Raw genomic sequence first — 27,276 nt, forward strand, 5'->3', positions numbered from 1 at the left:
GAAGATCAATAGCGGACTCTATCTTTTTGGAGTCAATTAAGCTTCGAGTCTTGTACATCACAGCCAACTAATCAATTACATTTGCTGGCCTCTATACTTATCTGCTTTAAAATTATCCCAGACTGCCACTTGCCAGGTGCTTAATCTGCCTGTTAGCAATCTAGAAGAAGGACCTATATCTCACAAGGATATAGTTTGCTTTGTTTAATCTGCCTGTTTGCTTAAGGATGCCAACATTAATATCTCATAAACTGATAAAGGAACTATAAATGCAAAAATAAATGCCAAGGCCACTAATTTGGTACTTAGATTCTTTGAATCTCAACTAGTTCAATTACCAATTCTTGACTTGTAATCTGTGTTGTCCTCTGTAATCTGAATCTATGCCAACTTAGTTCTTTGTATTTTGGTAAGTTTAGTCCTTTACGTATCAGCATCATAGTTAATTGTTATAATTGAACAGGATAAGGTTGAGGGATGAAAGATGTATAAATGCAAAGAAAATGCAATAGGGTCAGATGACTCAAAATCTTGGAGGATAGGCATTATTGAACTTCATATTCATGAACCAAGGTTTGGCCGGAACATAGAAATCAACATTACAACTCCATTTCATGAGTTTGTTTAAAAAAAAAAAATAAAAATGGGAGAGCATCTCATGAGTTTGTTCTATGAAAAAGATGATTATTCTTATGTTACATTTGATACATTTAAGCTTCTATATCTCGCATAAGTCCTCATTTACTCTTATATATCAATTTTAACTTAAGGAATTTTCTACTCTGTCCGCAATAAAGAATACTATGAAAGCAATGTGGTTCTTGTCAAATCAACTCCAAAACCATGATGGAACACAATTTTCTTACTTCTATCAGAAAATAAATTAAGCACAATATTGGTTATGTCCTTTGACCCAGAACTTCAACTTAAGATAGCCCAATTCTCATGTCAATTCCAAAATATATACCGAAAAATATACTTAGAACATTTTGAAAATGTAATAATAGTGACAACATGAATAAACCAAGTAAATATATATTTGATACAAGATACAAATGACTAATGATAGACGTATACAAGTTTGCAAGTCACCAATTCTTCTCAAATCAGAAGCAGCAAGGTTTTTAGTCTTAAATGACCCAAATGTGGGAAAATGACATATGGAAAACTTGATCACAATGTTTCGGAGTTTGAAGGCATAAACAAAATTAATTCATGGAAGACAATATGTAATAGATGACAGATCCAATATGGATTAACAATTTTACAGTTTTCCCAAGAATCAGTCATATTATTACATTGCCGGCTACTAATCAAACTCTAATTTTAAGTTGTAGCAAAGAATATTCAAGAGTTGAAAAAGTGCATTTGACACTTGAGAGAAGAATGTCCTTTGCGTAGCAGACATAACTGTTGAATCATAGGAATAAACTACAAAGCAAATTTCAATGATTTTACGTGATATTTATTGATATTGACCTCCCCATTTCTCGTGAATGGCTTCCAACAAAGTAGATGACCATGGCCATTTTTGCTAAGATTATTCCAAAATTTTGTTCTTACATGTCTGATTCAATGAATCTAGCTGCTAGATGGTTAACTCATGTTGACTTCAGTAGACTTTCTACCAGAAATGATCTCCAAAAAGCCCAGAGAGAGAGAAAGAGAGGCAGCATGTTGCCTTACTGAAATTTTCAATCTGAAATGAGGACAAATTGACAACATGTTATACTGATTTTCTTTGAAACTTGCCGTAATCAAATGCTTTTCTTCCAAGGTTTCAAAATCTTATTGATCACAGTTCATTGCGCAGAATAGCCTAGACGAAGTTGTTGGTTGGTCAAGTCTAGCCTTCGTAAGAACAGTTATACACAAACTATTCTTCTATAGTAGCAGTACGGTTAATAATTGTGTTGAATAAGCAAGAAAGCTACAACTTAGGAATAAACAATCATAGTTTTTGCACATCAAGAATTGAATATACCACCGATGGCTAAACATATGCATATTTCTGATATAGATTATACCAACATGACCAACATCACATACCGTGAAAGCTACAAATATTATTCTAATCGGGTAATTTGTATCGTTTGAAATTTTAAAGATTCACAAAAATATCTAAAGATTAGAGGTGAAAACATCTAAAATATTATATAAGATTTATTTCTTCTATAATATTCCTATTTACCTTTTTGACAAATAGTCAAACTTACCATTCTCTAAGTTTATATATCTATGTCATGCATCCTTTTTCCAAACAATGAAATGATCCAGTCTTGAGGAGTTTATATAGAGTTCGTTTTTAAGGTCAAACTAAAAACCCTCTTTGCAAAGATATGAGTGCTTTCGCAGTTTGCACTAGATTTATTTCTCCCTTTTGGTCCCGTCAATAAAACAAGATAGTTTTCTAGTCCTAAGCATGTTGGTTTGACAATAATTGCATCTTAATGAAACAAACTTCAGCAAACTCTGCCTTAAAGTAGACGCTAATTGATATATTCAAAATCTTAGACGAGAACAAAATCTTGTAAACAGATCTCGCATCTTTGGATACAAACAATTATAAGTATATGCTAATCATGTTTAGTTATTGCTAGAAGGAAGGATCGGTGCACTAAAAATTGCCAATAAATTGAATACTTTGCCGGCATAATAAGAAAACAGCAGTGATTATTCTATTATGATTCCACCAAAAAAATAATAATATTTCCTTAGTTCTTAGCCCAGATATATTAATTGGGGGCAAGAAAATTTAAGAATCAAGTGACACTTTAAATGTGCATTATGATATAAGCCATGTCTACAAGTGCACACGTCCTAATTAACCACTTCTTTGACAATCTGTACATTTCACATTGAAAAACATAAGCATTAAGGTTGGTGGTTCAACATTTCTCATCCCATATCCTAAATGATATGATTTTAGTGCTAAAAAGGAAAGAAACTACATATAATTACAGAAAAAGTACGTGATTTGATACACTGTTAATTATAGCTTGAGTTTGGCAGTGCAATCGACATCAACTTCTTGACTGAGAACTTGAACAGAAATGTCACAAGTGCTAAAGACCTTTGCATCAAACTTGAAAACGTTCAGCACAACCGCTTTACCATGCAAATTTGCAGTTGATGTAAAGTTCAAACGCCCAGAACCAAAATCTTGCCAAAAATATGGACTTGTAACCAGCTTTTCTGCAGTAATATTAGCAATGGTGCTAATATTAAGCTTTCCCCTTGCTGGAACACTTCCTTCTTCAAGCGGGATTGCAGCGATATTCATCCCACGGTAATCAACAAAAGTTGTGGAGTTCTTGAACTGAAATCCTCCATAATTTCGATTGTAAATGGTGGCGTTTATTCCCATTGTTGCATTTAGGCTTAGGGTTGGAAACAATTGAAATTGAACATTTTCTAGCTTTGCTGGTAAGGGTTTGATCAAGGGATCTTTAGGCTTGAAAACAGTAAAAACTAGTGTGACAGAAACAACTACAAGAATGATGAGGCCTATTGCTGAAGCACCACAGCAAATTTTGAGGTTTCTCTTTGATCTTCTTGGTAGAGCCATGTTATCTCAGCTTGAAAATGCAATCTGCACAATTAATCTTCTGATGAGTTGTTGAAGAATGGTTGAAATATTACAAGCGTGATTTATATACCAGTTCAATTGATTGATGTGGACAATAGGAAATTCTTAGTACACGACTCATTTTTTGTAATAAAGTAGGGATTTTTTAGCTTGAGTTAACTGTTTGGTTATGTTGACAAGGTTGGTGTCCTTTGCCTTACGCAGTCGTCCACATAACGAGACGTGCGGGAAAACGATGTGTTAACATAGATGATTAACCCTCCAAAATATGAACAATTGTCAGTTCAATATAAACTTTCAACTTTATAACACAAGAATATATATTTATCCTTTCCTTTGAATTGTTAAACTTCAAAAGTTGTTCTAATTTTTTTTTTTGTAAGCATATTTGTTCTGATATAGAAAAAAAAAATAGTAACCAAAAAGCTAATTAAACAGAATATAAGGAGGAATGCTTTTAGGAGATATTAATAAATTTGGTTTTTTAGCAAATAAATAAATACATAAACAGAAGGCAATCAAAAAAATTTAAACAGAGAAAAAGAAATGGAGTACCTCTCTCATAAACAGAAAAATCAAGGCCTTCTGTCAAATTACTTGTCTTTGATAACCATTCTTTACGTTAACTTTCATGTATTCATACTCTAAAAGCAAAAGAAATCATACCAGCATATATATAGGGAAGACTTTGCATAAGCAATTTGTTTTCTTAGCCAATAGCCATGACTTTATAAAATCAACAGACACCACTTTTCATTTGTCTCATTCACTAAGGAATGCAACTTTTTTTTTTTCACTTTTCGTTTCTTTTGATTAGTAGAAACAGTCTATTTCAGGAACTAGGAAGGATTTTAGTATAGAATTTTAAGCCAGCATAAATATCTTCCTTTTATTACATTGCTCAATCACTCCAAAGTTTGCAACGCTTTGTAGTTTGTGTCTTTTGGGTGAGATACAAACGCCAAAAAGATCAGATTTGGCTCTTTGTTTTTATAGGTAGCAACCTTTCAGGCTTCTTACACAGTACTTGAAGCAAAAAGGGTAATGTGAAACTTAGGAAAATTGAAGTGAAGAAACCATATTCAATAACCATATACGTATTTTTATTGTTATTTTGAAGAGAAAGGAGATGAAAGCGTTAGAAAAGAATTGTATAATTTCTTTTGCTTGACTATAAAGATCTGTTTACATTAGCAGAACTAAATGCATGATACGTTACTTTTATTCAATATGAAATTCTCATCCACTAGAAATTTGTACACGTGTCAAACATATTAAACATTAAAACTTACAAGTTAAATTATTCTAGAAAACAATTATTCCTAATAGCAAACAAATCATATGTTTTTTCAGATTTAGATCCCGATTGAAATTGCAGTAACTTATAAAGAAGCACTTTTAACACGTGCGCTTTTAAGTTACCAAAAGTTGACCTACTTAAATTATGAAAAATTAGTTATCAAATGCTTTAGAAATACTTTTAATGTTTAAAAGTCCTTTTTTGTGTAAACGCAGTGCAATTCTAAACGGATCCTTACACAGGAATTATATTGCTGCACGTCACATCCAATCTGATGATAATTAAACTCATTAGGATTCAAGAATGCTCCTTCTTGAACTTGAAAGTTAAGATGCAAATCGGCCAATAGGGTTTCTTTGGATTGAAATATAGTAGCCCAAAATTCACTCACGAAAACCATTTGCATCCTTTGTTGGGCTACCTTAACTGAGCCCAAACCAATATCTATAATCCCAAACTTAAAATTTGCCGAGCTAAATTCCAAATGATTAGTGGATAGATAAGATTGAACGCCGTGATTTATTCTACCGGCTGCATTGGGCTGACTTTTTCTTCTCTTATTCGTTTGTGGTAAACAGCCTTGGGCTTCGAGAGAGCTACACCTTTTTCACTTATTTTATGGGCAAAAGCTTTCTAGGAGACACTTGATTAACGAATTAAACCAAAAGTAAATTTAATGATAATGTATATACTATTATCGTTGTTGCATAATATGTGTCAATGTTGAATTTTAAATTCAAATTTTATATAATTATCATTTATCTAACGTTGACAATGTATAAACTGTCAATATAGAAAAGATTAATCCTTAAAACAAAGAATATAACAATAGATTCTCCAAAAAAAATATACAACTATCAGAAAGAGAAATATACACATCTAAAAAACTGAAATATTAATTTTTTTGGAAGGAATTTAATATGAAATATGTGAAGAATCATAACTTAACATGCAATGTTAGCACTTTTATTGCGCTTTGCTCGAACTCTTTAAATTTGATCACAATGAAAAATACAGTTCCAAGGTTTATCATCGCAGAGTGATATTGGAAGTTAAAATTCTTCATCATATTTATAAGGAAAACAATAACGTTAGAATTAGCTTTATCTTTGTTGGTTGGAGAGAAAACAAACAATATTTTGAAGGGTATTTAAGAGAAATAGGTGGGAGGATCAACAAGTAATTTAATTCTCTGCCGGTTTGGAATCTTTACAGACAGATTCATGATGGATATCTTGAACCTGAAATTTGACTCAGTATTAACATTGTCGTGTTTGGTTAGACTTGATGGAAGAATGACAAAACAATTTCAACAGAAAGTATTGTGCTTTCTTGAAAGGAAGAAGATGGTTTTCAAATCTAAGCAAGAATTATCAAAATAAAGATTCAATAGTGATTTATATAGATTGAGATGTTAAGAAATTTTTTGTTTCTTAACTCTTCACAAAGTGACTTCTGAATATTGTCATTGAAATTTGAAACCTATTAGGTGCCACGAAACAAATTTGTGTTTATGTTCAAATTTTGTAGAATTAAAAAAGTTAAAGTAAAATATATCCCAAAAAATTACACAATTCATTTTATGGCATGCATGTGTTGATAAGCTGTTGAAGATGCTAAACTTATCTTTGCTACTACACGAGTTAAAGAAATGCAAGTTATGGTAATGGTCCTGCACTTGACTATACACTAAGTATGATACACGATTCTTTGAATTAACTTTGTAACTATATCTACTCAAGAATTTTTATTTTTTTTGCAATAAAGATTGACAAATATTAATTATGGAACCATTTTTATTGTTTTCTATATTCTTTTCGATTGAAATTACTGAAAGCTTCTTTTCTTTTCCCTCTTCTTCTAGACCTTCTAAAAAAATTTCTAAATCACAATATTCTATCTCGAATAGATAGAAAATTTACAAAATTATGCTTTAATAAATGTGATATATTGGCTTTCTCTCCGCTCCTCCCCTCCACCCTCTATCTAATAAGCTTAGTAAAATATAGATAGAAACTCTGGATGAAAATTGACAATTTTTTTCTAAACAGTGTAAACTTTAATAGTAAGTTATAATTCACTATACACAAGTTGTATAACTTTATAACAACAACATGAAAACATAATGCTGTTCATAATAAAAAGTATGTGTGAGTTATGTTAGTATTATTTGAACTATACTTTTTGAAATTTTACTTTGTTTTCGTGAAACTTAGGGCTTGATCCCTCCAAAAAGAACTATACTTTTTGAAATTATACTTTGCTTTCGTGACATTTCAGGGCTTGATCCCTCTAAAAACCAGAAAGAACAAAACTAAGGGACCGTATTTGTTTGGACTGAAAATATTTTCTCAAAAATGTTTTTCACAACTTCCGGTGTTTGGTTGCCTTAGAACTAGTGAAAATATTTTACACAAAAAATTATTTTCCCCATTTCGATGTAAAACAGCTTCCTTAAATGAGGAACTGAAATTATTTTCCAAAACAACGCATGCATTGTCAAAGTTGAAACTCTTGTCATTTGTTAATACAAGAACATTCAATCCAAAAGACACGAAAAGACCTCAAAAGTGTGTCATACAATTTGCTGAATCTTCACTCGTGACAAACTCATCAATGATTTCATTACCGACAAACTTTCGGTGTAGATGGAATTTTCTCCTTTTTAACAGCTTGATTTTTCCTTCTCCATGAAGATTCTTTTTTTTTCTGTTTTCTTTTGAAACCCCAATCTTTTTTCATCAAATTGCTCTTGATCTTTATCCTTGGAAGTTTATACTATCTGATTATGAAAATTGAATTTAGAGTCTGAAAATATTAATTATGGAAACATTTTTATTGTTTTCTGTCTTTTACAGTCTAGTGGTACTCTTTTGGATTTAAATTACTGAAAGCTTCTTTTCTTTTCCCTCTTCATTCTAGACCTTCTAAAAAATTTCTAAATCACGATATTCTATCTCGAATAAATAGAAAATTTACAAAACTATGCTTTAATAAATGTGATATATTGGCTTTCTCTCCGCTCCTCTCCTCCACCCTCTATCTAATAAGCTTAGTAAAATATAGATAGAAACTCTGGGTGAAAATTGACAATTTTTTCTAAGCACTGTAAACTTCAATAATAAGTTATAATTCACTATACACAAGTTGTATAACTTTATAACAACAAAATGAAAACATAATGCTATTCATAATAAACAAGTACGTGTGAGTTATGTTAGTATTATTTGAACTATACTTTTTGAAATTTTACTTTGTTTTCGTGAAACTTTAGGGCTTGATCCCTCCAAAAAGAACTATACTTTTTGAAATTATACTTTGCTTTCGTGACATTTCAGGGCTTGATCCCTCTAAAAACCAGAAAGAACAAAACTAAGGGACCGTATTTGTTTGGACTGAAAATATTTTCTAAAAAATGTTTTTCACAATTTCCGGTGTTTGGTTGCCTTAGAACTGGTGAAAATATTTTACACAAGAAATTATTTTCCCCATTTCGATGTAAAACAGCTTCCTTAAATGAGGAACTGAAATTATTTTCCAAAACAACACATGCATTGTCAAAGTTGGAACTATTGTCATTTGTTAATACAAGAACATTCAATCCAAAAGACAAGAAAAGACCTCAAAAGTGTGTCATACAATATGCTGAATCTTCACTCATGACAAACTCATCAATGATTTCATTACCGACAAACTTTCGGTATAGATGGAATTTTCTCCTTTTTAACAGCTTGATTTTTCCTTCTCCATGAAGATTCTTTTTTTTTTCTATTTTCTTTTGAAACCCCAATCTTTTTTCATCAAATTGCTCTTGATCTTTATCCTTGGAAGTTTATACTATCTGATTATGAAAATTGAATTTAGAGTCTGAAAATATTAATTATGGAAACATTTTTATTGTTTTCTATCTTTTATAGTCTAGTGGTACTCTGTTGGATTTAAATTACTGAAAGCTTCTTTTCTTTTCCCCTCTTCATTCTAGACCTTTTAAAAAATTTCTAAATCACGGTATTCTACCTCAAATAGATAGAAAATTTACAAAACTATGCTTTAGTAAATGTGATATATTGGCTTTCTCTCCGCTTCCCCCCTCCACCCTCTATCTAATAAGCTTAGTAAAATATAGATAGAAACTCTGGGTGAAAACTGACAATTTTTTTCTAAACTGTGTAAACTTTAATAGTAAGTTATAATTCACTATACACAAGTTGTATAACTTTATAACAACAAAATGAAAACATAATGCTGTTCATAATAAAAAGTATGTGTGAGTTATGTTAGTATTATTTGAACCATACTTTTTGAATACTTTGTTTTCATGAAATTTTAGGGCTTGATCCCTCCAAAAAGAAGTATACTTTTTGAAATTTTACTTTGTTTTCGTGAAATTTTAGGGCTTGATCCATCCAAAAACCAGAAAGAACAAAACTAAAAGGAAGCCATCTTGCATCTCAGCTTGGCTTGTTGACTAGGTAGCAAAACATACAATATGTCAACCTCATATGTGCTTTCTTTAGAATGTAACGCCAACAAAATATTATCGTTACTTACACCACATATAATCTCTGTATTTATTGTCTCTTGTATTTCTTCTTTTCTTGCCGGCCTGCCCAAAATGGCACCTAGTTACCTAGTATTTTGGGTTAATTTCATTTTAGTACTCATAACTAGCCTAAAAATTATATTGATCCCTTAAATTGAGAGAGTTTCTTTTTTATCCACCAAAGTTGCAAAACATCTCAATATGGTCACTCGAGTTGAAAAGGCTTCATTTGGTCCACAAAAAAGAAAAAAATCTCACTTTTATTCATCAAAGTGAAAAGATTTCAAATTCATCTTTCAAACTAAGAGGTCCATTCCAAATTGGTCTTCTAAGCCTCTTTGCTAAAGAGAGGGGCAAAGCTTCACCTTTCCAAAAAGGAGAAAATGTGCCCCAACTGATTCAAAAGAAACTATGTATTAGAACTATGATATTTTTTGAACACTATTATCTATGCTCCCATTAATTGTAAGAAATACATACAAATCTACTACTTTATACATACATATCAATATGTACATATGTCTATACATATATGTGTAACAACTACTTATTATGTTCTATGAATGTTATTAATTTGTAAGTTATGTTTAGAAAACTAAGAAGAATTTGCTCTTTGCCACTAATTGAAAGTATTAAATATTTACTTGTTGTACAAGGGTTTATTAGCAAAAGGATAAACATAACCACAACTATTTTAATTTGTCTACAATAAGTTCTTTGCCATTAGATTTTTTATTTTAAGAATGGGATCTTTTTGCTGGTTACTTATGATTTTAACATAGAGAGATTTGGAGGTTCATTAAACAAAAAACTGGTATGCACTAATTTAATTCAACAAAAAAAAAAATGCACATGTTTAACTAAAGTCATTGAGGGAAGAGCACTTAGCAGAAAAATGAAACAACCTTACTTAGTTTTTGTTGTTATAGTTATTTAACTGTTAACAATAAAATGGAATTAAGGAGATCTTGATTTAGTGATTAAGGTTGAAATTCTAAAATATACTAGTTTTTGGGTTCTAAATACTTCTAATTCCACTCCCTCTCTTTCTAAATCTCTCCTCCTCCCATGTCATAAAAAAATTTTAAAAAACTGTTAATAAAATGGATTTGGTAGACGAAATTGGAACCTTTTTTAAGTTTGAAGGACCGGAATTTCAGTGTTAGGGACCATATTAAATATTGTGCTAATTTGGAAGACCAATTAAGAATGTTTTGCTACTATAGAAATCTAAATCACCAAATTTAGACTTTGGATCAATATGGAGGACCAAAATAAGATAACAACAGTTTTATTTCCTGCACTAAAAATTAAGATCACACTGCATATTCTTTTCACTAAGCACAGCTCACGTCCATTGTTGTCTTCATTACATCATCTTTCTTCTTCTCTTGACTCATCTTTTTCAAATCTTCACCTCGGCCCTCTTTCTTTCCGCTTCTGCTCAGTTGAATTCAAGGGCTCTACGTCATGAATGACCTTCTTAGTGTAAGTTGATTGTGATTTCTTGGCTAGAATTTGAATGTGTTGATTTTTTCCTATATCATAAAGATTGATCTTGAGTTACTATTCATTATCTTGATTGTTGATTTATTGATATTATGAGGAAGGATACTTAATTTAATGGTTTTTTTTAAACCTCTTATCTTTCCAATTTATGATATCAACATATTAGGGAGAACCCATGTGGAAGAAAAGGTTTAATTTGTTTATTTGTGATTAGATTGCTGAGGGGTTGATGGAAAAGACATAATTTTTAATGTAAATTGTTTGTGCTGTTACTGATCTGGCAAGTTAAGTCAGATATGTGTTTTGTTTGGATCCCAACCCGCAAAAGTAGAGTCTGATAGATGTAGAGAACATTTTTTGGTGCTGAATGATAAGTGTTAACTGCAAAAGTGGTTAATAAACTTTCCTTGTTTGTGTAATAAAGATGAATGTGAAGGGAGAAGGTGAAAAGACTGAAACTTTATTGGTAGCTCATGTCAATCTGTTTGAGCTTGAGTTCTATATGGCTTTCGCAGATGAAGTGACGTATATGTATATAATTCCGTGGTGCACATAGGATGCAAAGAAATCACATTTTCCTCTTCTCCTGGCCTGTTTCAGGATTCGTTTGTTAGCGATGAGCAGCATCCAACCAGAGGACCGGACATTGAGATGGGCACTCGGCTTACAAGGAATAATTCAGACTTGGGAATGGAAGCTTTTAATAAACAGGCATGAAATTTAGGCCTAATTTTTTTTTCTTTTTTGTAGTAGTTGTTCATAGTGGCTATTAAAACTGGGAGGTTTTCTGTCCCATTTATGTTTTTTCAGTTTTCATGATTGGCCTTTTCATTCTTGTTCTAGATACAAGAGGTTGATAAACAGGTGGACAAACTCTCTGAGTTACTGAAGAAACTCAAGGTATGCAACTTTTCTCAGCAAGGAACTATTCAGCTAAACATTCAGTGTGTACAAGTAATTTTATTTGTTTAATCAAAGGGTTCTATCCTTTTTGTATTTGAGGTGAATTCGAAATTCCTTGGCATGAGACAATTTACTGAAATGATGTTGCTAAAAATTTCTGTTCTTTTACTAGGATCTGTCTTAGTTTTGGACTCTGATTTTAAATCTGTGGCATAACTATGTTTCCAGAATTGTGTGGTTCACAAACTGACATGCACATCTAAATCTTTGAAAACCGATTTTAGAATTGTCGATTTGACGAAGTAGAATTTTTTTTAAAAGATTTTTGGCAAAAATTAGGATTTTCCATCTTAAGAGTTTTGTCAGATTAGAGCCTGCAAGTCAAAGGTGCATAGACATCTGTGTTATTCCTAGTTTACAGAGGAAAATAGTGAAGTTCAAAATTTGCAGCAGGGGCAACTGCCCTTCTTAACCCCCAGGCTTTCCATCATTGGTTGTCTTAAGATAATACCAGATATGTGTTGATCTATCATCGTCTTAAAATTTCTTGCTTGGATGTGGATGAGCTTTGATACTTGGGTTGTCTTCTCCTCCCTTAAAACTTCCCTCTGTTGCCTTCCTTTCTTCCTCTGCTTATCTGTGAGGAGCTGAGGTATCAAGATTGAATATGCCTGGGAAAGGATATGTTCTTCTTTCAGGACTTTCAGGAGAGGTATCTTTTGGCCTACCATGCTATGTAGGACATATAAGTTGAAGATTAAAGTTGATTAAATTTTGTGAAACTTATAGTCATTTATGCAATTTGCTGCATAGAAACCAAGGCAATACTGCTGAAAATGCTAAGACTAACAATGCTGGCATTTGTAAGAGAGGATGGAAGAGAATTGAATGCTCTGACAAGGGAAGGTTCCAAGCTTTTATATGATTTTGAATATCAGGATTTCACTGGAATTAGTGCTAATTTGAAGGACATTGAAGTGATAAAATAGAAAGCTTTTTGATATAAATGACTTGGGAGTCATGGTATTGTTCTAGAAAGTTGATTCAGCATGAAAGGATTAGTATAAAAAAAGAAAAAGGAACAATTAAGCAACAAGATGCGGTTCAATGCATGTTGTGTATTTTCCAACAATTAATTTCTTGCCATGCTCAATTTGATACTCCTGACTGCCAATGGGTCTTCTGTGTGAACACTAACTTTAAAGATCAAATTGGTCAAACTCACAGGGTATGACTGAGAAACATCAAATGTTTGAAAGAGCCTTTGGTATATAATGGCATAGATTTCTTGCTTAATACTACGGAAGGATGAACCTTCTACGGTCATATGAAGTCAGGTTAGAGTCATTTAGGGTCAAGAATGCTCATTTGAATTGCTATTTTTTTCACGGTGTTCCTATAAAAAGGTTGGCTATGTTATTTGAAGCATGGGTTGAGCGTAATGCTGTATTACCTTGTGGCGGGACTCAAAAGTTAGTAGAGCAACATTCTCCTATAAGGAGGCATCTCATGAATGAGGAAAGGTATCTTATTGGAAGGGGAAATATATACCGGTACATTGAAGACTATAATGAAGAATTATAGAAGAATGTGAGTAATTATCATTTTCATCATCAAGTAAATGCTTGCCTTATGTGGGGCACAGAATGCTTGGGAAAGTTAATATCCATGAAAATGCATGAACATCTAGAGATGCATAATATATCTGTGCAAGAATATGTTTGTTTTAATGGTCGATAGTGGATTCCTTGTTTCCACAAGAGTGGAGTATCGTTCTGTATTTGTATTTATGTATATTTCCTGGAAAGTAAAGTTCGCAAGAAACTTAATATGTGCCCAACCTTGTGTGCACAACAATAGATATGAGTAAATGTTTGTGTGTTTATACTTCTTGGCATTGTCCTGATTGTTGAATAATGTTCATTAGAGTTCTATTGTTGTAATTTTATGTTTTTTCAGTGGAAATGGTTGACTTTGTTATAGATTGATGTGCTTTTTATCTTGAAAATGAGGTGGTTTAAGTGACAGATGCAAAAATGGGTTTGTAATTGCATCATCTTTGTGCTCTGTCTAAGAACATAGAAGACAAATTTAAGCCTCAGTGTAAAAGGAGAATATTGGTTTTTTGGCTTGTGGTAGTTGTCTGCTCATTAACTATCTTCCTCTGGGTCCATGTACCCATTTCCCAGTCAAGATTTTGGAGCATCCTCATTGTGACACACCTTCTCCAATTTTCATGTTTGCTTTCGGGCTGAATGCTTTATATGCAGCATCCTGCTTGTTAGTAGTTGAGCAGTAACTTACCTGGTCGTACTTTATTCAGCCATTGTAGAAATTCTGTACTTTATCAGTGTGTAGCCATTAATAACCATGAACTTTGAACTTCTAATTGTACACATTATAAGGAAAGGAATGACAAAAGTTAATGAAGGTGACCAACAGTTATATTATGTTTGAGCCTATATGCACGGGATCCACCTTTGCCTCTCAATGCTGGCATTACTGGTTCCGCTATGAAGACATGGAGTACAAGTTTTAGTTTATTAACTGTGCCTACATTTGCAGGAGGCTAATGAGGAATCAAAGTCAGTTACAAAGGCCTCGGCTATGAAAGGTGGAATAGTCTTTTCTCGTTTACTTCTAATGATCACATATCTCTTAGATTCTGAGTGCTACAATACATTGACACTTTGAGGCATCTAGCTATCTGACGGGCATATGGCTTCATTATTCCAATCAAGCACAGCATATTGATACGACCACAATTTAGTAATACAAGCTATGATGAAAGAAATTGTCAAAAAGCTTAGTGCAGATTGAAGTAAATGAGAAACTGTGTGCTTGCCTCTTTTGTATCATTTGTTTGCAGTTTTTAGCTCTTTTTGAAAAAAAGTTGAATATAAAATGGATCCAATCAATCATCTGGTAGTAATTATTTTATTGTCCTCAAAATTTGTTTATTCTTCCAGCCATCAGGAAGCGTATGGAGAAAGATGTTGATGAAGTGGGGAAGATTGCACGTGGAGTAAAAGGAAAATTGGAAGCATTAAACAGAGACGTAATCATCTATTCATCTTATTTTGGATCTCCACCAGGTTTCAGCATGCATATTGTAACAGGACTGTGAACTCGTTTTTTGTCTCTCCAGAACCTGGCAAATCGACAGAAGCCTGGGTGTGGGAAGGGAACTGGTGTTGACAGATCAAGAACAAATATGACAAAGTTTGTTGTGCTTGCTTAATTCAATTGTCATATTCAAATGGTTTTGAGTTTTGTGCTAGAATGAATGTAAAATATTTTTCTGAATGCAGTGCCCTGACAAAGAAGTTTAAGGACTTAATGATAGAGTTTCAGGTAAAATTACAAGCTTATGTTATTGATTGATAGTCTTTGTCTTTTTTTTACGACAATCCCTTATTCCCTGTATCTACTTTGGGACTCATAAAAGAACATTGTACCAGAATTTGAGACAAAAGATAGATGATGAATATCGTGAAGTTGTGGAGAGGAGGGTGATTACAGGTTTGAATAACTTTAACTTGCACTATTGGCATATCATATTAAGTGTCTTTTGTTTGGTTTGATTGGATTTCTCTTCACCATCTTGATATTATAGCTTCCTGATTGCAGTCACTGGAACCAGACCAGATGAGGAGGTAAGCCTGATACCTGTACTACATTTAAATTGGATAGTACTGGTGGCTTAACATCAATTTTGACTGCGTCAGACAATTAACCACCTGATAGAAACCGGGAGCAGTGAACAAATATTCCAGACGGCTATTCAAGGAATGGGACGAGGACAGGTACTCATGTTTGGGTTTTAGATACGACAAGCATTTGTTTCCTTCTGCAAATGTTGAAGTTGTGTAATCTAATGCTTGTGAAGCTAAAATTTTTGCTTATTTGATAATCTGTGTTTATCCCACCCCGTTCCCCTCTTTTAGATAATCTTCTTGGACTCCAGTTTGATCATCTCAAGCTTACTTGATTCCTGTTATGAAAATAAAATAAGCTAGAAAGAAGAAGATAAATAGGTTTTCTATGTGTTGGTTGCACGTTGTGACCTAGTGAGTTCATTTACTGGTGTCAGATGATCGGTATATCTCTCTATAGGACAAAATTGTTAACTACAAACCATTATGGAGTGCCTTGAATGATGGTTCTATTCCTTCATTTGTCAACTCTTTGAACAGTTTTTGGAGGATATAAACTGTTCATTACGTCTAATACTTCTGAGATGCTTTTACTATAGCCCAAGAAAAAGTTGTTTTGGTTTCTATGTGTCTGGATGCTGCTGACTATTTCTTTAATGGTCTGGGTTTTTTGAAGTCATGGGCCCTGTACCTTAGCTTAAATTTAAGATCAAAAGCACGCTAGAGTATTCAAATTCGTTTGGGCCTGTATTTGTGCTTCTATATACCAATGTGCCCTCTTGTTCTAATAATTCTTATGCAACTTTTTGATTCCATTTCTGAATTAATGAACACTGCCACCTCGTTAAGCTCTGTAGGTAAGAGGCACTTTGTTTTCTAGCCGTACCTTGGCTAAACCAAATCCTGATCATCCAAGACATTTCTCAGCTTTAACTTGTTCTAGAGATTCTGCAAACTTAGTTCCATGTTTTTACCGCTTTAAAGGGAGTGAACAAGGAGGAGTTGAAACCTCACTCAGTTTGATCAAATTGATAAATAGGAAATGGGGCTTCAATTTGTTTAACAGAGTGCAGATGAGCTCGTGTTATTTAACAACTGGAATTCCAGACTTGAGTGTTATAAACACTTTGAGGAGAGAGAGGCGTATGAAGTTATGTGTAGTATTAGGGTAATAAGTGATCATGCACTTGGTTTTTTATGAACTTTTGAACCTTAGAACAAAGTTATTCTGGTAAGGAGCTTGCATACAAAGGAACCTCATTGGGTTGTGCCTGTCTCTTGCCCACATTTCAAATGGTTGAAAATTCGGGGTACTCTAAATAATAACTGACACCAAATGTGTGAAATTGTAATATTACCTTCGACACACAGCAAATTGCCCAGATATACTCTACTATATGAACTAAGAAGTATGGATTTCAATACATGGAACCATCTCCAATGTTGTCTGCCAGTGAAATCATAACATATTGCACTTTCTAGAACCCACAGTGACACGAATCTTGTTTGGACTTCCCCTGGATAAACTCATAGCTGTGACTCTTTTCATTCTTTTATATTCCATGGTTAACGTATTACATATCACGCAAATGGGTTTAACTCAAATTTTCATGGTCTTTATGGAGTATCAATGTCTTGATTTCAGGATACATAGTAAAAGTATGTAAGCATCGAAATAAACCAAAAAAAGGTAGCCTTCTAATGATATGATTATAGAGTTTTCTTACAGCTAAATCACTCCCTTTGTCTTGGAGATATTGATGAGTAAAATTTTAGTAAAAGATTGGCAAAGATTCTGGTGAAGCTGAAACAGTTTTTCTTGTTGTTTTCCTTTCCTGAGCTTCTTAGGTTCCGTTTGATAAAACTGAATCTGAATTCTAAAGTCTGAATTCTGAAATCTGAATACTGAAACAATTAATTTGCTGAATTTTAAGCACTGAAAAAATATATGAATGTCTGAATTTTAATGCTAAATCTAGTTATACTGTTTGATAAATATTTATAGTTGAATGCTTAATAAGTTTAATTTGACAATTTTGCCCTTATATCCTTTCATTCAAAAAAGAAATAGAATCTATGATTTAATTAGTTTAAAATTGTTAGGTATGAAATGACAATATTTATTTTTAAATCAAATTAATATAAAAGATGAAATATATTATATGAGGAGTATGGAGAAGATGTGAAAGTCATTAAAAGGGAGAAAAGAGAAACTAAAAATCGTTAGATAAACAATATTAGGTTATTTAATTGGATAAGAATTTTGAACATAATTAACAAACAAGGGTAGATTTGGTAGATAAGATAAGGTAATTGAAGTAATTCTATCGATTCTTATCAGAATTAAGCATTCAGTTAGGATTCTTGTGCTGAAAAAAATACACACAGGTTTAGCACTGCTTAACAAGTTCAGCAAATAGATTTTCATTTATCAAACACTCAAAACATCTGAATGTCTGAAAAAATTCAGATTCAGCACTTTTTTATGTTATCAAACAGACCCTTAGTTTGGCCATCTCTGAACTTGTATAATTTTTCTCTACTGATTATAAGATGTGGAAGAAATCTTGGGACAAAGGCACAGTCATGTTCTCTGATTCTGATAGTGAATTGGTCCTTCTAATTCATACTCCAATTTTTTGAGGCCTGTATTACCAATTCTGATTCTTAATCTTGCCCAATGTATAGTTGGATGAGTTCTGGATCTTGCCTCTATATATCTCTACACTAAGTTTTGATCATATGCTTGTTATTTTCGAATAAGAGCCTTCATGAGTTCTTCCTTTTCTCAAAATTATTTTTTGTTCTTCACTTGGAAACTTAAAACTCACATTTCGTTTGTTTGTTCCTTCTCGTTTCTGATGTTGTATGCTTTGTATTTTGGACCTGATAAAGACTCGTTGCAGGTGCTAAACACCTTAGAAGAAATTCAGGAGAGACATGATGCTGTCAAAGAAATTGAGAGAAAGCTTCTTGACCTTCATCAGGTTGTTATCTTTAATTCCATAAAGCACTAGAGAGCCTTCTTTTTCTCATAGCCTTTTGTTTGCCCTGCGAGATCTGAACCTTTAAAAACCACTTGTTTGACATGACTGTATTCTGCATCAGATTTATCTTGATATGGCTGTCCTAGTTGAAGCTCAAGGAGACATGCTGGATAACATCGAAACTCAGGTTTCATTTCGATCTTCCATCATTTTTATAGATCTAAACATATCAAGCTACAAACTTCGACGTGAATTGCATTATGCCGTGTTAACGGGGATCTTGTTCAGGTGTCAACTGCAGTCGATCATGTCCAAAGTGGGACAACTGCACTTCAGAATGCAAAGAAACTTCAGAAGAAGTCTCGAAAATGGATGTGCATTGCCATTATTATTCTCTTAATAATAGTAGCTATTATAGTTGTTGGGGTAATTAAGCCCTGGAAGAGCAAGGGTGCTTGAGTTTGAGTTTTTTTTTTTTTGTGCATTCAAGTTGCCTCCATATAGATGTCTGTAATTTTAGTTGTCAGAAAAGCCTCTCACTTCCGGCCATTCTTGTGTGTTTGTGCAGTTTTATCTCCTGCATTGTCTGATTTTCTTCTTCTTTTTTTCTTGTTCTTTATAGTTTCATCACTTGTGTAATATATTTGTTTTCTTGATGATGCTGATTTGGTTTGCCAATTTGTATGTGAGTTGCACAGTTCATCCTTCTATCATGATGAAAAAGTAAGTGGCATTCATTTGTGACTAATTCTTTGAACGTGTCTTGGCTTCTTTAATTTCACAAAATAACAAACAAAGGATAAAAGCAAGAAAGATTTTCTCTTGTGGATTTTTTTTTTTTTTTGTAAAAAAGGGGAGTAGATAATTTAATTTTCTTGATATGTTTAAGAAAATTGTTCACATATGGTTTCAAGTATGGGCAGACACCAACTGTGTGGTCAAAGTGTGTTCTAACTTCTACATCATCAAGCAAGACTAAAGAGGTACCTAGTTTCAATCCTTTGACCTCTACCCCAAATATTTACCTATATTATATGAAAACTTTTTAGTATATTTTTAAACATTTTTTAAAAGTTTTTTCCTGATATTTTACAGTCTTTTTTGTAAATACTTCATTTTAATTGAAACTATAATCATGAAGGATTCAGACTTCAACTTTTGGATCCTACAGACGCTACATAAAATTTTTGCAAAAAATTTTGTTTGGATTGTGATTTTTTCCAAAATTTTTTTTTACGTTTTTTATAAACATATTTTTTAATTATCTTTTTATTTCACATATATCAAATTATTATGATACATTTTTTTTTTTAACAAAAACTCTTAAAAATAGCAATAAGTACTAATTTATGCAAGTATTTGCCTTCTATCAGTTTTCCATCATCAAGTGCCAAGCATAACCTAACAGCGGAGAAGACTTTAAGTGCTCTCTCCTAAGTCGACCCAGTGGTTTTTCTACTAGTAGCTTTCAACAATATTAAGTCTCTCCTGAGTCGACCTAGTGGTTTTTTCATTAGTAGCTTTCAACAATATTAAGTCCGTAATATATCACCTTTACTTTTCAGGTATTTAATCCTTGAGGATGTCGATTTCAGCTATTTTTACTGTCTTTTGAGGATTTCTTTGGGCCAAATCAAAATTTCTTGGGTCAGTGGAAATGGCCAGGTTTTCTTTTGAATTTCAATGCGTATACACAGAAATTAAGTCTTACTTTTTGAAGGAAATGACAATGTTCCAATCCAATTTGTTCAACACTTCAATTTTTTTTTTCTTTTGTATTAGTAATAAGAAAAAAAAATAAGAATTTCCTTGTAGGTTTTGCTTAGTCTAGTTACTGTACAAATGATCTAGCCTAATGGTTATGGACTCTTTTCTTTAGGTTCAATTTTTGGACGAGATCAAGGGTACATTTTTGCAATTTGCATCCATTAATCATCTACAGTACTTAATGTTTTACCTACTTAATTCAAAATGAGTTGAATCTTGCTCAGCATTATGGTCCAATTTGACCTAATCAATTATAATAAGTAAGCAATTACTTCTTTAATTCTTTTTATTGAGAAGGAGACATTTTCTGGCTCACATTTAAGGTACGGATTTATCCTGTTCTTTAGAAAAGACCCTTGTTTTGTCCACCTTCTGATTCCCCCCATCACCAAATTTTCTTGATTTATTTCTTACATCCACATTTGGTTCATTTTTAAGCAGATAAAAAAGAAAGTTGTTTCTATGAGCACCCTTGAAGATGAGACTTTTAAATATTCTTATTTTTTTTAAAACGCTCAAGGGGAAATATAATTCTTGCAAAACCTCAAAAAATAATTTAGGGGTTACTTTTTTCATTTTATTTTTTTTCAAGTTGCTCTGAAAAAAAAAAATTAAACCCAAATAGAATTAGCAAATCATAGTTCTAAACATAAAATCCAATTTGTAAGTAATGCTGATCAATAGTTATACCATATCTTGCATCAATATACTTATATTTTCTCATTTTCTTTTATAATAAATGAAAGTACTATGGATATTTCAAGTGGCCAAGGGTAGATGAATGCAGGTTCACTTCAGAGCACAAATTAGGCTTTTGTACTATATAAATTATTCTTCAAAATAAATTTTGGACCAAAACTTTAACTTAAATTTCATTTTTTTTTTGTTAAAATATGATTTTCTACTTAGCTCTTTTGATTTAGAGAGAGGTTATTTCGTTTGATTAAAAGAATATCAGATTCCAATGCTATTTCTTAACCTTTTCTTATAAACCTCAAAACCTCTATCATTGGGTCCTGTTTCTGGCTCTATAGGTCAAGAATATGCATTATTTTGGGTGTAAACCAACCCAAGAAAAGATACTATATTAATTGTCATAATATATATGTACATGTTTATCTATATAAATCTTGAAGGAGTATATGCATTTGTGTTTTAACATGAATTTCTTCATTTTTCTTGGGACTAAATGCTTGCATTTTCATGTGGTTCTTGAAATATTCTGCCCCCTCACATGGCCACTCCTTAAATTTAGCCATGTAAAATTCTAGTTTTTTTTTTTATCCAATTCTTAGTGTGTGTCTGTGTTTTTATTGCTTTTAATTTTCTTTTTCATTTTTTTTTGAGTACCATTGCAGCATTTCTCTATCTAAGACTTCTTTGTTTTGCATGTGTAAGGCTTCTTTTTTATTAATTTGTCCATAAAAGTGAGGAGGATGACAGGTGCAATGTACCATACTTATTTAGGTTATTAAATTGGTAGGTTGTAGCCAATTTCAAATTGAATTGGCCCATCAATAGTTGTTTTTTATTTTATTTTTATTTTTTATGAAAGACCCATAAATAGTGGCTACACTACAAAATTGTCAAAATTTGTCCAACCAGGAATTCATCAATGAACATCACTATAGTGGTCATCATCTACATTTTATACAGTCAATCATTATTTATTTTTCTTTACTTTTCTTTCTTTCAATACATATATATATATATTATATTATATATATATATATGCATATGTACATTTATGTTGGTAAGCTATATATATATAAACTTATATAGCTTTAGCTAGATAAGAATACACAAATCAAGGGTAAAATTCTTGAAAAAATACATAACACCTCTTAACTAGTATCTGCCTACACCTTTTGCCAACTTTGTTATACTATAATTTATGAACTTTCAATTAATCTTTTGTACTCATCATCCTGTAATACCATTTACATGAGAATTATTATTTTTTTGCAACATTATGTGGAAATCATTCAATGATGCATCTTATCTTATGTAGTCTGCTATTTATGATTTATTATTTCTGTCAGAGTTTGCCAGGAGCTGCATGATACTAATTTACTCATCTAATTACATTTTTTAGGAACATAAAGAAATTAATAGCTAGGTTAGAACAAATATACTAGAAAAACAATTCTCATGTTGCTTTTCTGAGAATTTCTGTAGATTGAGATGGTCTTCAGCCACCCTGTACAATTCATTCTTTTTTGTAGTATTAGCAATTGGTCCGAGAAAAAATTGCATCCACTTTCTGCACTAATTGTTGGATGATTGATGTTTTAGGCTCATTGGTACGTTTTATGGTATCTTTGCAGGTTAGAAATGCAGTGGACCATGTGCACATGGGAACAGATGCTCTTCAAACTGCTAAGAATTTGCAGAAGAAATCAAGGAAATGCATGATGATTGCCATGATTTTGTTTCTGGTTATTGCAGCAATAATCGTATTATCCATCCTGAAACCTTGGAAGAAATGACAGCAGATCAAACAACTAATGGTAACTCTAGTGCTAAATTTGTTGTCCAGTTCTCTTGTTACACATACCACTTTCTCACATGTATGGTATCCAGATTCTTTTGACTTCTTCATCTTCCCAATAATCCCAAGATGCCTGTAAAATTATTATCAGATACAGCCTCCAATGAATGAATATAACACAAGAATTTTTTCGTTCCAGTGCTCTCAGAACCCCTAAGCGTTTGTTTCTTCCTCAAAAGAACAAATTCGTGGTAACATGCACTTTTGCTTTTCCAGCTGAGTTCTCACATCAATTTTTCCCCTATTACTCAGATGATCTGACTTAGATCAGACAAGTCTAAATTGTTTGGTTATTGTGGAGAATATGACAAAATCATAGTCTACCTCATTCTGCTAATTCTGGATGGTCCTTGCATAATCTGGAGTTAACTAGTTTGGTTTGCTTTAAAAAGCAAAAAAAAAAAATTGGCGATGTATGAAACTTTAGAGGTAGCTTCTTGAACCATTTGGCATTTCTCTTACTGTTTGAGGACAAAAGATTTGAGCTGCTTCTAAAGCCTAGTTATGTGATAAAAACTAAAAGGGTACTGGGATCTATTTTATGTATTGCAAAGGAAACTTTGAGTATCTGTATCTAGCTTTTTTGCATTATCTGAATAGTGGGTACAAATACAATCTGTGGCAAGTATTCTAGGAGAATCATCCATCAAAGTACATTTGATCTTTTTCAAAGTCATGATGTGGTTGCTGAGCACTGATTGCAGGCTGAGCTTGACAAGTTGTAACATATATATTCCAATCAAATGGATTCAAGTCTCAAACAGATGCACTTAAAGCATGAGACTATCCAACAATATTTGGACCCAAAAAAGTTGGCCATGATAATCCAATCACCTATGAAATTATTGAAAGCATAAAAACACATATTATTGTGCACAGTTCAAGAAATGGAAACACATAATTGTCAAGCTTTCCCATCATTATACTCGGAAATTCTCTCACAATCTTGACTTTGCAATGACAACGCTAGCAGCATCACCAATGTCTGTTGCTCCTGGCCTAGTCCATGTATCTTTGAACTGCTCTTCTGTCACTCCTGTGTAATTAATGAATCTGTTAGTCTCTTTTCTGCTCCTAAGATATGAAACTAGGACATGAATGTAATATACTGATAATAGTGAAGAAACAAAAATTAGAAAGGGGAGGATGTGATTTGCCTTTGCCCATAGCAGCAGTGGAAGTGATGCCTCCCTGGACAGTCCTCAGGACTCTGTCATAGTAATTTGCTCCAGACCATTTCTGATGGGCTAGTGTATCAACCTCATGGTTCCTTTCCTCTCTTTGAATTTTCTCCACATATGCAAGCATTCCTCTTCTTGCAAAATCCTTAGCAAATGTGTCAACAATAAGAGCATCAGCATGGAAACCGGCCACGGTAATGAACTGCCAACAATAGCCCAATTTGGCAATTCTGGGAATGAAATCTCTCATCTGCTCATCAGTCATTCCTGATGCATCCCAGTTGAAAGAAGGTGAGAGATTGTAAGCCAACATGATCTCAGGGCACCTGGACCTCACTCCTTCAGCAAATTTTGTGCATTCAACCAAGTCAGGGCCAGCAGTCTCCATCCAAATTAGATCAGCGTATGAAGCAAAAGCCCAGCCACGAACAATAGCAGCCGTCACAGATCCCTTAAACCTGTAGAAACCCTCTCTGGTTCTAGGCAGGTCCCAATCCCAGAAAATATTAAGTCCCATTCTTTCAGCAATCAGTCTTCCTTCCTCGTTTGACAAGCATTTCTCGAAACTTGAATGATACATCCACTCGTCCAACCTCCTCTGCTTCTCAGCTTCACTGATATTCATCCTCTTGATTCCATCAACTACACAATCAGAAAATGTTTTCAATCGTGCCATTGATAGCCAGTTATCCTCAATAGCTTGAAGCTCTGGTCCTGTTTTACCAGCAGCCATTGCTTCACCTAGGATAGTGGCTAAACTCTTCCCCTTGAGTTGTGGATTAGTAACACCCAAAATGAACTGATGATCTCTAGTATCAACATTGGTTTGGATTAATGTTGCGGCTTCCGCATCGGTACGAGCAACTAAAACTGTCTCTGTACCCATGATATCAAATTGTAGCCTGGCAGCAACCAGCCTATTAACGTGTTCACTCACTGCAACAAGAACTTTGCCAGCCATGTGACCGCATTTTTTGGTAACGGAGGACTGATCCTCAATATGGACTCCAGCAGCTCCACGTTCCACAAAAAGCTTGCAAAGCTTGACAGTTGCAGTTGCACCACCAAATCCAGTATCGCCATCAGCAATGATGGGCTTCAAGTAATCAATATATGGAGTTCTAGCCCTCTCTTCACGGCTCATGCCCATTCTGGCCTCCCTTTGTTTCCTGTCATGGTATTGTTGAGCGAAAAAAAGGTGCTCAACCTTGTTAGGAACGGTATCATAGGGATAATCAGCAAGGTCAGGTCCTGGTTCATTTGAGGTAGTGTGGGTGGATGAGCATTGCCAGCCAGAGACATAGATGGAGTCCAGATGCTTGGCCATCATGGTGACTTGAACAGGATCAAGAGCACCAAAGGTTCTTGATGCTGTGCCATTGGCCTGGTGAGTTTTGAGAGTCCTCCAGAGCTTCTTGGCCATCTCATTTGATCCATAGTTTTGCCTAAGGTTGCCGCGCAGCGCGACGACATCCCTTGCAGAATATGGTCTTTTCGTGAGCTTGAATCTCTCAGAGTTCCACCAGGCTTGCACCTCTGCCACTTCTGATTCAAATCGCCCCTCTTCTTCCATAATCTTCAAATACAATTTGGATAAAGTAAGGTAGAGAACCATTAGACAGAGTCAATTTTCCTCAGTATAAATCAACACTAGTAAAGATCAAGTTACTGCAAAAAAATTGAATCCCTTACAACTTCCTAAAATGTCAAATACATTTGCCTAGACTTTCTAAGAGGAATGAAACCTCATTTTAGGTCTTAAATTTTTCTTAGATGAAAAGGCAGAAAAATATTTCCAAGTCATTAATCTTCCTAGATATAGTCGCTTGTAGGCTATCATCATCAGAAAACACCAGATATAATTATCATGAAATTGATTATAAAAAGACTAATGCTCTGATTCTAAAATTTGAGTTTCCAGCACTGCTAGAGAATTGTTAAATCGGATTGAAACTAGAACTCAGAGGAAGCATAATTGAATCATGGATGCAATAGATCATGCACGATTCACAGGCATGACAATTAAGTTACTGGGACAAGACCAGTTCAGGCTAGTTGGAAAATAATTTCTTGATTCCACTTTTAATTGTCACTGTCACACAAGAGTTATGGTTTAAATATTCCAATAATCTTAGAGACAAAGGGTCCAAGATCAACAACATCAAGTAATATAAAAGCAAAAGAAAACCAAAAGGGATTCAATATTAACCTCCAAAACTTAATAAACATGAGTTATGATGATGAAGGCATGAATACACCTGCATCTAACGTAGGGAAATTGCATGTCCATAACAAGAGAACAGATATAGACAGAATAATATTAAGCATTGCAACTGAAATTGCTTTAGCTAACAGCCTCTTCTACATGTTTTCCAATCAGATCAAATATCTAAAGGTAACAATCAACAAACTATCTATACATTTTTCTTCCTGTCCAAAACTAACTTAGCAAGACAGCATGTTTCTATAGATAATATTCTTGATTAAGCTATGATAAACATGAGCTATAGAATCCCAAATAACATGTCGAGAGACTAAGATATCAGGTTAGAAGACCTGAAGAGAGCTCAAAATGCAGTTTCTAAAGGTCTTTTTACAAAACCTTCCTAAAGAATAATCTCAAAGAAGCCTATCTCACGATTACATGCACAGATAAAGATGCACTATGGCCAAATATTTCTATATTGGACACCCTCACAAGCTGAAAGCTGAGCTCAAGAAAAGCTCAGACGGATACAGGCCTGATCATGAAATGGAAAAAGCTGAAAAGGGATGAAACTTTAGAGCAAGAAATGATTGAAAAGGAAAAGCCTTGTTGCATATCTTACCATTGATGGAACCGAGAAAGATGAAGCCATGGCTAGAACTCTATATTTTTTTTAGCAAAGTGTTAGATAGCTATACAAATGTTATTGCTAATATGTTGAAATGGTTCAACCAAAGCTCCAATTTATACTGCGTGGGAGGACTATAACACTTGTTCTAACAAGTGTAAAAAATTAAAAAAATAATTAAAAAAAGCCTCCCAATAAAGATAAGGGAAATGCACAATCTAAGAAAATTCCACCTCATTCAATCTTTTTATAGTTATCTATTTATTGCCAAGAAGATGTAGATAAAATAAAGTGTTTGCTTATTTAGAGCTGCAGTTGCAGCAGGCAGCTAGGCGGTTCTGCACCAATACACGCTTTTACCCCTAAGGTTAGTCTTTTTGTCCTGTTCCTTCGTGCATGACCTCACTCACCGTTCGTGCTCCAAGCGGCCTATGTTTTCTTGTTCAAGTTTAATGC

General features: G+C 33.4%; 3 protein-coding genes across 3 annotated transcripts; 1 reads left to right on the top strand and 2 right to left on the bottom strand.

Annotated features, from left to right (window-relative positions):
• Window positions 1–2,992: 2,992 nt before the first annotated feature.
• Window positions 2,993–3,568, bottom strand: LOC113771660. The gene has a single exon (XM_027316231.1). The coding sequence runs from the start codon at window positions 3,566–3,568 to the stop codon at window positions 2,993–2,995; it is 576 nt and encodes a 191-aa protein (XP_027172032.1).
• A 7,171-nt stretch (window positions 3,569–10,739) lies between these two features.
• On the top strand, window positions 10,740–19,200 carry LOC113770839 (syntaxin-132-like). Its single transcript, XM_027315436.1, has 13 exons — window positions 10,740–10,920; window positions 11,542–11,652; window positions 11,785–11,841; window positions 14,410–14,458; window positions 14,814–14,902; window positions 14,993–15,066; window positions 15,156–15,198; window positions 15,306–15,366; window positions 15,475–15,500; window positions 15,573–15,650; window positions 18,407–18,487; window positions 18,609–18,674; window positions 18,776–19,200. Exons 1-13 carry the CDS (start codon window positions 10,903–10,905, stop codon window positions 18,944–18,946), a joined length of 924 nt encoding a protein of 307 aa, XP_027171237.1. The 5' UTR covers window positions 10,740–10,902; the 3' UTR covers window positions 18,947–19,200.
• Window positions 19,201–23,511: 4,311 nt separating this feature from the next.
• Window positions 23,512–26,897, bottom strand: LOC113772165 (isocitrate lyase). Its single transcript, XM_027316736.1, has 3 exons — window positions 26,815–26,897; window positions 23,963–25,562; window positions 23,512–23,841 (listed from the first exon to the last, which is right to left on the bottom strand). The coding sequence occupies exons 1-3, from the start codon at window positions 26,842–26,844 to the stop codon at window positions 23,744–23,746; spliced, it is 1,728 nt and encodes a 575-aa protein (XP_027172537.1). The 5' UTR covers window positions 26,845–26,897; the 3' UTR covers window positions 23,512–23,743.
• Window positions 26,898–27,276: the final 379 nt, after the last annotated feature.

The sequence above is a fragment of the Coffea eugenioides genome, chromosome 5 (genome assembly GCF_003713205.1).
Source record: "Coffea eugenioides isolate CCC68of chromosome 5, Ceug_1.0, whole genome shotgun sequence".
Classification (NCBI taxonomy): domain Eukaryota; kingdom Viridiplantae; phylum Streptophyta; class Magnoliopsida; order Gentianales; family Rubiaceae; genus Coffea; species Coffea eugenioides.